At 41.8% G+C, this 12,157-nt stretch overlaps 1 protein-coding gene across 23 annotated transcripts in view; it reads left to right on the top strand.

The window, feature by feature from the left end:
• Window positions 1-12,157, top strand: part of TSNARE1 (t-SNARE domain containing 1) — a 667,577-nt gene that overhangs the window by 434,566 nt on the left and 220,854 nt on the right. For 22 of the 23 annotated variants that reach the window (XM_039525402.1, XM_039525403.1, XM_039525400.1 and 19 more), the window contains one exon: window positions 10,752-10,824. The exons of the other annotated variant lie outside the window; for it this stretch is intronic. In XM_039525402.1, coding sequence (XP_039381336.1) covers window positions 10,752-10,824 — 73 coding nt within the window. The remainder of the gene's footprint in view (window positions 1-10,751; window positions 10,825-12,157) is intronic. 23 annotated transcript variants of the gene reach the window in all.

Raw genomic sequence — 12,157 nt, 5'->3', positions numbered from 1 at the left:
TGAGGCATTTCAAGCAGATGTGATCTCAGATCACCCTCTTCAGAAATACAGCCACTTCTGAGGTAGAACAAGGCAGCTGTTTTAACAGCACACAGCAACACAGTGCCATAATTTAGGCCAGGACTTGAAAAGTTAGATATCCAGTTGAAACTATAGGGTAAATGTAGGTAGCAGGAAGCATAAAAACTGTCATAGGATCTTTAATGTCCATATAAATGGTCAGGGCCTTTGATTTTACTTTTCACCTAATAAGCAATTTTCTTAGAGTTCAGAGCTCTTGTGGCTGCTTCTTGTAGTGATAAATTGGAGAATTCCAGAGAAGGGGAGAGGAAAGAGAAAAAAGGATTAGATCTAATTTATGAACAGCGAGTCTAATCATTAACCATGTGTAGCCTCAAGAAAATTCAACGATGAAAAGGGGGTAGAATAATTTATGATGGCTAAGGTTGAGCATAGCAAGGAATATCTGCTAGAACTAACAAAGGGAATATGTAAATTAGACATTAGGAAAAGGGTTTTTACAGTGAAGTCAATTATTTGGGATTTGATGGCTGATTTCCAAAGGAAGCTTGTCGAGTCACTGTCACAGAATGTTCAGGGGCAGGCTAGAAAAAATCATTACGCATTTACAATAGAAGTTCACCATTAAAAAGGCCTTTCGAGCCTTATGTTCTGCAAGTCTATGATGCAATTCTAATAAATCAACCCTTGGATGCCTTGGCCCAGTATTTACATTTTAACTAGCTTAGATATTCACTGAAAATATTGCACTGGGTGAGTGACAACAACAGGATCTTCTAATTACCGCAGTCCAATTGAACCAATGTCTGGCATCTCCACAATATGCACCGTTGACTAGGGGACACACAGAGGGGACAGTGGAGATAGCCATTATCTGTGTCCTGGTTGTGACAAAGTTCTTCTCTTTGGGCTCGATCGTGCCATTAAGACATGCATCACAGCACTGTACCAACCCAGGACAAGGCCCAGGAGACATTGTGTCTCAAGGAGGCAAATGCCTGCCACAGCTCTTGGAGCACTAGGCTTCTGTGTCACACCTCAGATGAGTGCAACCCCTTCACATTAGCTAGCTCTGCCGGCTGATGTGTAGCAGGTTGAGTCTTGCAACGCTGGAGCTGCTAGCAAGGAATATTCCCTGTGTTCAGGAGAGCACCAGGGACTGCAACAATGGCCACCCCCTGCATGGAAGACTCCTTTAAGGGCTGGCTCCTTTTTGCCCGAAATATCCCTTGCTGCACCCAGTTAGCAGCAGGCATAGGCACCATGGTCTGTTCATCACTGCGCCTTGCACTTGAGTGGGCTTAGTCACTTCAGCTCGATCACAGCACAAGTCTGGTGCATCATTAAAAATACCTCGCTAAGAAGGCTATTAGCACCACAAATTCCCTGAGAATAGTGTAGCACTCGTACATGGTGCATTTATCGTAAATATACTTCGCATTTATTTGGAGCCTTATCTCCCAAACCATTTTACAGTCTAATATATAGGAAATACTTAACCAACCAATGAAATGCCGCAACCTCTGGGGAGAAATTTTGAAACTGATTATACAGAGGCTGAGTTAGAGTCCACAAGGAAAGATTTTTATCTTCCTACAAAAATGTTGGTGAAAAAAAAAGCAAAAAGAAAAAGGTTTCTTTTGAAACTTTTCTTCAAAGGTTTTCAGATGTTTATCCACAAATAAATAAACCACTGAAAATCTCTAGATTTGGGAGGGGGGGTGATTTTTGGATGAAAACTTGAAAAACTTCATGGAAATCAGACATTTTCTGTGGACATTTCCATTTTGCCAAAAGCCATTTCTCATCAAAAGTTTAGAATGAAAAAATGTAGACAAGTTCTAGCCTTAGCTTCCTCCTGGAAGAGTAATTTCACCATGCAACCAACACTGGAAGCACTCCAAGTCTTATGCTGCCTAGAAGGCTACAGGTCATTTTTTTTTTTAACTGGCTCAGTCTTTAAAGATGTTTGATTTTCTACTACTGGAAACACAAACCCTTATTTAAAACACACACAGAGTCATTTCTAGTAAGGTTGTCCAGGGGGTGTTCTTTACAATTAACTAACACATTAACGACCATCTCATCTAACCGCATAATTAGAGTAGCTAACGCAGAATTAAACAATGATGCTGAACTCATATAAAATGGTTGGCATGCAGCAGATTGTCTTTTTTGTTTGTTTTATTTTTCAAGTTATTTTAATTAATTTAGTGCCGGTGAAAATTCCTGAATTGTGACCTGTCCTGGAAACTTGAGTAGTTGTTGTTATTTAGTATTTGGTTTACCACAGCACGGGGGCCTCATTGTGCTAGGTGCTGTACAAATACAGAACAAAAAAGATGGTCCCTGAGTACTTGCTTGCCAACAGTATGATGCAAACTTCGCCACCACTGTGCTCCAACCCCAGCTTGGAAAGATGCCTCTGTGGTGCGAGGGTGGTTCTTACTTCAGATCCATTCAATCCATGGTGGCTGGCTGGAATTTGTAAATCACCCATCTCCATTGAATGCCTTGGATTACACTGCTAGCACAGGTGCCAGTTGACATTGGGTGATGCAGACCTCACTACTATCTGAACCCATAACATTCTTTCACACACACAAGCCACCATTCAGCTGATGCTAACGACTTTCAGCTGATGTTAACGGCCATACTGAGTCAGACCAAAGGTCCATCCAGCTCACTATCCTGTCTTCTGGCAGTGGCCAATGCCAGGTGCTCCAGAGGGAGTGAACCTAACAGGCAATGATCAAGTGATCTCTCTCCTGCCATCCATCACCACCCTCTCACAAACAGAGGCTAGGGACACCATTCCTTACCTCATCCTGGCTAATAGCCATTAATGGACTTAACCTCCATGAATTTATCCAGTTCTCTTTTAAATCCTGTTATAGTCCTAGCCTTCACTACCTTCTCAGGCAAGGAGTTCCACAAGTTGACTGTGCGCTGTGTGAAGAAGAACTTCCTTTTATTTGTTTTACACCTGCTGCCCATTAAATTCCTTAGTGAGAAGGATTTGAACTGGCAACCTAGCAATGAAAGATTCCTAGTTGTTACATTGCCAGGTCTCTCTGGGTCTCTCATCGCCCCTCCACCCCCTGAATGAGCCATGTACTTGATAACTGCAGATCACACTTTGCATTCAGTATCATATTTAAGTAAAATAATTGAATGGCAATTGACAGTTTAAGATTACACTAATTGCTCAGTTTCCCAGAACACTCCTAAAAAGAAAATGAATTTACCCTTCATATTTTTCCAGTTAAATGACCCTCATGGAAATAAATCCAGAGAGCGGAATTAATAGTGCTGCAAACAAAGTGTATAAAGAGTGCAGACTGCTTAGCTTTTTGTCATAATCTTTGCCCAGTTTCTATTTTTTGAAGATAAGAACATAATGCCTGCAATAAACTTCTCTTTCCTGGGGCTGGTATCAGTCAGTTTGATAGATTACTGCTACTTCCTTCAATACCTGTATTAGTTTACACACCAGAATCTGAGGTGTATACAGCAGAAAAAGCAAGTGTGTGTGATTTTCAGCTCAGGTTTTGGTTATGGATTTCCGTGTCCTTGATTACTTAGTACACAGTAGATTTTCTTCTTCTGAGCAGCTACAAAACAACCCTGTAGCTGACAGTATGTGAAGCCCTTTTCTTTTGTAAATGAGTAAATGGTCCCAAGCAGTTCAAGATATGTCATCTCATTGATATATTTATTCCCAGTTAAAAGCATTTTTCACAGGATATCACATGAACCCACATAACTTGCTTTCAGTAATTTGTTGCTTAACAGGCCCATGGCTCACTGGAGCTGTTCAGAAACCTCTCTAAAATAACTAGGCACTATAGTCTAATAGTTCCTAGTGCACAGGCATCCACGTCATAAACCGACCCATCACAATTTCAACTAATTGGAGTACTTGTTATTGGGCTCTGCAGAGAGGCCGAGGGTTGAATGGGCCATGAAGACTGAGTTACTCTCTTACCCATAGAAGTACTCTTCCAGGTCAGGGATGGTGAATAATTGCGGGGTGAAGTTTGTGTTACAGCTGTGTCTGCTGTAATTTTTCTGTGGATTCTGTGTCCAGTCGCCTATCATGAGCTCTAACGTCTATTTTTTTTTAATGAATCCACTCCATCAGGGAAACATTTTGTATAAATGACATTTTTGTATCCATAATGCAGATGCCACCATGTCATGTGCTTGCTTATTTGTGTTTAATTTTATTTCTTTTTCTGTAGCCCTTATCATAACAGCCTCTGAGCACTTTCCAAATGTCAATTTAGCCTCACAACAGTTCTGTGTCACCTGGAGAACTGAGACAGGTGCATTGCCCAAGATCACACAGGAAATCTATGGCAGAAGTGGGAATAGAACCCACATATCTAGATTTCCAGGCCATTTCCTAAAACACAAGTACATTTTTCCTTCAAACTCTGTGTCTGTGTGCTGGGGCAGGGAGGTGTTTATTTTTTGTGGTGGCAAAGTAGCAGAAAACCTTATCTTCTGGGGATCACACCATTCGGTTTGGAGTGTCTGCGTGTTTTCGTGCCTTATCACAGTAAAAATAAGTACATACATGAATAAATTCACAAGCTATAAATATTAGGTGTGACCAGCCTAATGCATTTTTTACATTATTTCTTCCCAATATGAATTGCAAAGTCCCAGAGGCCTCAGTCATCTGGACTAACAAAGTGCAACAACATCAGATGCCGAGCGAAAGGAAATAAGAATTGTGGCATTATCACTGTCAGAGAGCAGAGCCGACATTATCGCTTGTCCTCAGGAGAGTAATGAAACACCTTCCTCCGTCATTTACTTTGTGTGCAGATCTTCACCTTTTCCCTCACTGCCAGCAACCCCCCATTATAGGCTGGGTGAGCATTTGGAATGGGGTGTGTGTGGGTAAGGGATGTTCGTACCTAATTAGGAAACACATGCTCTGCCATGCATCACAGAAGACTTTTGAAACATTGTTCAATTTGTTCTACCCCTTGACAGAGTTGGGTAATTTTTTGGTTCCCTGCGCAAGAATATTGTTTCTCTATTTTCTGATGCAAGCCGTTCCTTGCTCTCCTCTCCCTGATACCAAACTATCGTTCCTTTGCTTTGAAGATAAAATGGAATCAAATGCAGCTTTTGCTGTCAAAAAGAAGCAAGGAAAAGCAATTCTTTTTTGTTTATTTGTCTGTTATCAGAACATTTCAGTGTTCACGCTTATCTTGAAATGTAGTGTTTAGAGGGGAATGGGGGCTGAGATAACCGTTCTGCATTGTGCTGGTTCAGATAGAATTAGACTGCATTTCTATCTCTGTAATCTGCCAAGCCTCAACCCTTTATCTAACATCTTGGGTGAGGTTTTTTTTTATTGGGGGTGGGGGAAGAAAAACAAGTTTTACACACACACACACACACACTGGAAGGGGTGGTCTTGTGAGATTGTCTGATGGAAGATGCTTTAAAAGTACAAAGTTACAGTGATGCCAATCCAGATCACAATCTCAGTGTATTGGATGCTGTCCATACTTACAATGAAAGACAATCCCTGCCCCAAAGAGTCTATAAACTAAATAGGGACCAAACACAATAGGGCATACGGAACACAAAAAAAGAGTAAAGGTAATAGGAACCCAAGGTTGCATATAATTTTAGCTGCAGGGGCAATTTGGAAACTTCAGTGTTTTGTGTGTGTGTATAAGAAGTAGATAAAAGATATTAAATAACTACTCATAAGTAGAGTTGACTGAATATTTTTTTTTGCTTGGGTGTCCGAACTGAAAATCTGGGAAACAAATCAGTTAGTGATTTGAAGGGAAATGAAAGTTTTACTTACCAAAATAAAAAAACAGACATTAAAAAAAAATCATTCAGATCAAATGAAATGGTTTGAATGTTGATTCAAAACAAAATGTCAAAATGGTTTGTTTTGAAAAAACAAACAAACAAACAAAAACGAGGGGGTTGGGAGGGGGAACTATTCACTGAATTCAACCTGAATTCACAAATTGTTTTGGTGTCCTGAAAAAAATTATTATTCGGAGAATTTACTATTTGCCCAAATATTTCACTCAGCTCTACTCACAAACCATCTGCCTAATAAGTTGCTATTGTTGTTATATCTCTTGCACACTTTTGCTAGTCAGATCACAAGTAATGACACTTATCATTAATCCTCAATGTATAGAAACACCTTCAAGAACAGGTGCCTGGGTGGCTCAAGAGGTGTGGCAATGGCATAGAGAACCCTTCATCTCTAGGTCACTAGTCCAAATGCAGCCCAGATTATTGGTGACTGGAAGACTGATGGGTGTCTGGCTGATGAGGTGAACTGAGTTGGTGTCTCTTGGTCCAGTTCTTAGTGAGCATGTGTGTATAGCACAAAAAATCCATTGCGGCTGATAACCAATTTATGGTCTGCAGCCCCAGTGGACGGACTAAGGACTGAATAGTCTTATGGCAGTGGTTCTCAAACTAGGGCCGCCACTTGTTCAGGGAAAGCCCCTGGTGGGCCGGGCTGGTTTGTTTACCTGCCACATCTGCAGGTCCGGCCGATCGCGGCGCCCATTGGCCGTGGTACGCTGCTCCAGGCCAATGGGGGCTGCAGGAATGGCGGCCAGCACATCCCTCGGCCCACGCCGCTTCCCGCAGCCCACATTGGCCTGGAGCGGCGAACCGCAGCCAGCAGGAGCCGCGATCAGCCAGACCTGTGGACGTGGCAGGTAAACAAACCGGCCCGGCCCGCCAGGGACTTTCCCTGAACAAGCGGCGGCCTTAGTTTGAGAAGCACTGGTCTATGGTGACTAAATGGCCCTTTTAGCTTCTACATCAGTACTGAACCATGTTTCCAGGGAGTAGTGAGGGGAAAGCACGTACTGGTCCTGCCTCTTTTTTGAATACATAAAGGGCTTTGGTGTTCCAAGCCATCAGTCCAGCAACTTTCACCACATCTGAATTCACTCCACTGCCTGGACCAGAGATGGACTGCCATATTACTGCATTATTTCTTACCTAGGCCCTAATAAATGAATCATGTTAACAGGGAGAGGTTTCCAGCATCCTTCCTCTCTATCCCTCTCTGTTCAGAGGCTCTACGTAATGGCATCACATTGGTCTGATAAGAGCTAGACATCACATCTTCCAAAACCCATCCACTCAGCTCCTGCTGTCGAGCACAGTGTCTCTGCAGTGCTCCTGGAGCCTGCTGTCCCCAGTCAGCTTAGGGACTGAGATGATGAAGCTCAACAGAGCTATTTTAATTATTCAGCATGGTGCCATCACTTCCCAAGATGGCACTGACCATTAAGACAACAAAATAGAGCGAGAGAAGGAGAAAGAAACTCCCCTTGCTGGTTGTTGAGCAGTCCCAGAGGAGGTCTAACTCAGCTGTAATTGCTGTTCTGGATAGCTTCTGCCCTCAAAACAATTTTCTGCTGGTTTGTTGTTGCTTAGCCTGGCTCAGTTTGATTTATAGGATGTCATTTTTTCTCCCTAGCTGTAGACAAGAGAAAAATATTTCCTTGAAAGACTGTTGCGGGTGAGATTTAGTTTTTGTCCATCTAGCATTAAAGAAGCTCTCTGCCTTTCTATGTCCCTTCTCCCTGCCCCCCCCCACCCCCAGAAGAGATGAGGGGGGTAGGTTTACGCTATGTTTGAGTTTAAATGCTGAGAAATGTCCATCCTTATGCTCTTTTCTGTGTGCAACACAGGCTGGACAGTGGGAGGAATGTGCTCCTTAAAGTAATGCACACTGGGCACCGTGACTGGTGCTTCCCTATTATAACACATGTTGGGCACCTGGAATGGGTGTTCCTCAATGGTTACATTTGCCTTGGCCCTGGGAGGGTGCTGTGGGGGGGGCTACCCCAAGGGTAACACATTTTGGATATTTTCCTGGGTTGCGTCCCTGTATTGACATGCACAAAGATATGCTGTGTTTTACCCCTTTGAGATCCTACCCTCTGCCTGCTTAACAGGCCCATGGCTCACTGGAGCTGTTCAGAAACCTCTCTAAAATAACTAGGCACTATAGTCTAATAGTTCCTAGTGCACAGGCATCCACGTCATAAACCGACCCATCACAATTTCAACTACTTTGCAACTTGCTCTGTTTTGCTTTTTAATACCATAGTCAACAATTTCTAAGTTCATTTCCTTGCTAGCCTTTTACCTTCTGGTGTCCATGGTACCTTCTCTGCTGCACTGATGTGTAGCAATATTGTAGTAAGCATTGTTATTGACATTTGAAAGGGAGATACTGGACTCACAGGATAGTGGGGGAAGTCTGTTTTGCTCTAATAAATAATTGGGTATAATAGGCAGCAAGCAGTACAGTGTGTGACTAATGTGTAATACATTATCTCTGTAGTTCTTCTCGTTTTGTTTATTCTGTAATATACTGAGTTTAATGTGCAAATATCAAAACAATATATGCAAATTTAATTAGCTTTTGAGGATCAGTTTGGGCGGTATGTCATTTGATCCTTCTGAAACAGTTTGTTCACTTGCCTGTCATTGACTTCAGTGTAATTACTGCAGGGATGTATTTTGCATTATAGCCAAATAGTCACCATGAAACCAAATGTAGCTACTGATGCAGACATTAGTACACAGATGCTATGGTGACTCCATTCCATTGCCGGGACAGACAGACTGAAAGACAGGTGAACTCCTCTCTGGTTCAACTCACGGAAACCAAGTTTTAACTGGAATGTATTTAGTCCCAAGAGACCTATGTGAATGTTGCTTAACCCCCATCCCCACATGCCATCTCTTTTTTTCACACGTTGCTAATCCTCACTCCCCATAGAAAAACTACAGTGTCACCTGCCTTCCTGGCAATGATTTACTACGATAGTGTTAGAGTGTGATCTCGTGTTACTTAAACTTCATTACTTTCATAAAATATTCTGCAGAACATTTACTAGTTATGAATATTCTCATACATAATTAAAGCTAGACTGCACTTGACAAGGAAGCGAGCACAGTGCATTTTGTGATGCATTGCCCTATCCTTTGGGTTTTTAGCTTTTGTTTCTTGTATTTGTTCACTTGCTCTGAAATTTGCCATGTTCAGTAATTTGCAATGGTTCTCCCAGGCTTCATTACAAATTAATGAGATTCAGATGCATTATATAATTAAGTACTGTTCTACTCACAATTACATAATAAACTTCAAAAACTAATGTGGATACACTTGGAACCATTTATAAATTAATCAAAGGGGATAGTTTAGTTGTCTGATCATCAGGTTGGGGACATTTAGACTCCTTTGCACCACAGATTCTACTCCCAGCAGGCTTAAAGTAGGTGAATAGCCTACTGCTCAGTTAACTGTATGAGGGAGTCTCTTAAAAGCGATTTTAAAAGTTGTGGGAGGAAATCATCTGCTGTGAGAAAACATGTGGGATGAGTCTGAAAGGAGAGAGAAACTACACTTCTCCCTGAGAGCATTCCCACATGTTTTGTGGGTTCTATGTATGTGTGTTTTTTCCCCTCAGTACCCCAGTAGAATCAACAAGGTGCTCCTCCCCAAGAACATGTGAATTCCCTGGGATTTAGGGTTGCTCTCCTATATGCCTTATGCCTGTGCACCGGCTCTGAAAACACCTCTCTGCGGAGCAAAGGAAAGTGAATACTGCCAAAAGTGGTTATCATGCATGGATCATGCCCTGAGAGTTTGTCTGCTCCATATGGACATTAATGATCCAGTGACGCTTCACACAGGAGTAAGGGTTTGCTCTTGCTCTGGTGCTATGCATTGTATTTGGCACCAATTTATTAATTCCCGCCCCTGATTTATCTATGTATCAGAAGTGCTGTATTATGGTGGCACCTGTATTAAAATGTTGTGATAGTTCTGTCATACACTGAGCAGCCTTCACTCACACTCAGCATAATGGTTTTGTATCCTAAGAGATAGTGAAGCAAAGTCGGATCTTTTTGCATGAAAGGTGCTATAAAATTTCAAAAGTTATAGCAACAAGTTCTGTCCGAGTGCCCTTTTCTGGTATGCTAATAGGTTTCTCTATTGCATTCAGTATTACCCCATTTACAGATTAATCATTCTTATTAGAGCTAGAGTTACATGAAGCTAAGATTTGATGATGTTCTAACATGCTAGTTTGTTACAGGGTCTAATTCAGAAACAATATTGCAGTTGCTATTTTTTAATTCAAAGAGTTACTGTTGCTTTAACAAGTTAATTATTTGACACTTTGAAGAGGTGTAAATAGATCCACTCATCACATAGCTTTGCCCTAACTGACCTAAAGAAAAAGAGATTTCAAAATCTGACACTCTTTCTATCAGCTTTCCATTCACTTAATAATGGTATTTCACCACAAGCACGCAACACTGAGAGAACGTAGTTAGTACTGAAGAATCAGCTGTCCTAGACGAATGGTATCCCCCAAACACAGCTCCTTAGAAATAGGGGAGGGCTGTTTTTTGTTCTTTAGTGCTGCACAATTATTCTAAGCAGCTGGGTAGTCTAATTTTTCGACTTCCTCCTTTTACAAGTCAACTCAATTGGTTCAGGTGCAAAGTTTGGTGACTAAAGTGCAACAAATTATGGTGTTATTTAAGGACCCTTTTAAGGTATAGTGGGAATATTTGGTCATCACTGTTCTATGCAGAAAAAAAATATTCAAGATTGAGAAACTGGGCAACTCTTTTGGGTTTTGATGTATCTGTTGATCATGAACTGTGACTTTTCACCTTTTCAGAGTGACATGTTGGATGTAAACCAGATCGTTAAAGACCTGGCCTCCATGGTTTATGAACAAGGCGACACAATAGGTAGGTATCACCATAGTGTTAAGGTATGTACTTTATTATCTGATTTTGCCATTCAGAGCTGAGGTGGCAACTCACCAACAAAAGAGTTTTAGGGGCCAAAATGATCCCAATGCCATGGCTGCTTAAGACAACTGAGTTGCCACTGAGACCATTCGTCTTGTACTAGAGGGGATTTTGTCCATGGAAATCTCCTTGGATTTGAAAAGCTGTCCTCTGTGATATTTGGGATAGTTACTGGTGGTGGTAGTATAAAAACAGATTGCGCAGGGAGGACAATCCATTGGCTCTTGGATACAGGGTGGGGAAGACATAGCCATAACTAGAATGGGAAGACATTGTTAATCTTCCTCTGGAATTGGAATGAAAAATTGTTGTAGCTGCAGAAAAAATGTATAGCTTTATTCTGCTTGATAAAGCTTGAGCCATAATATTCTGACACACACACATAGTCCAAACATATCTCCAGAGCCTGACCCCTCCTTGCTCCCCTGCTGGCAGGGGTTTAGACCATAGTGAGGCAGCCTGCTTGTGCATTGGTGGAAGGCAGGGGAACAGAGGAAATGCCTAGCCATTGACTGTTTGTTCTCCAACATCAAGAGCATCATTGACAGGGAGTGGTGACCAGTGGAAAGAAATGGAGGCAAAATATAGGCGATCCAGATCTTTTAAAATGTCTTGTCCCCTCAGCTCCTTCATGACCATCTCCTGTTACAGCTAAGGGAAGGAAGGGTCAGATGTGTTTCTCTCCCTCTTGTTTTACAGCATGTATGAGATAAAATGAACTATCCAGTGCCTTAAACATTTGCCAAAATTTCCTAAGAACCTGAGTGTCTAAATTCGGCTCTTAAATCCATGTTTAGCGACCTAAATATAAGAGAAGCCTGATTTGCAAAGATGCCGAGCACTTGCAGCTCTCATAGAAGTCAGTGGGAGTTGGACCAGACCCTAAGAGAGAAATCATAAAAGGAGAAATACTTCCAGTCTGACTATTGATCACACTGTTTCCTTTGCCAAGCACGCAGTCTTTGGCAAGCGTCCATTAAGCTGCAGAGATGTCCATCCAAACAGAAATGTGCAGGTGCCATCACACAGACTGTTCATTCACAGACACAGAGCAAAATCAAGATGACATCTGCAACAATTCATTTGTGATCTTGTGCTTGTTTGGCAGCTCTTTTTGTGCACAGATAACTTCTGGACCCGCTTGGGCTTCAGGAGGTGTATCAGATGTTAATGCCTTGAGGGACATGACAACATACATCAGTTAGCGTCATGACCCTTGTCACCAACTTCCTTGCGGCTAGATTTATTTTTTAAACTGTTATCCATGCAG

Source organism: Mauremys reevesii, linkage group 2, assembly GCF_016161935.1.
Source record: "Mauremys reevesii isolate NIE-2019 linkage group 2, ASM1616193v1, whole genome shotgun sequence".
Classification (NCBI taxonomy): domain Eukaryota; kingdom Metazoa; phylum Chordata; order Testudines; family Geoemydidae; genus Mauremys; species Mauremys reevesii.
This window is presented reverse-complemented; position numbering and strand designations above follow the sequence as displayed.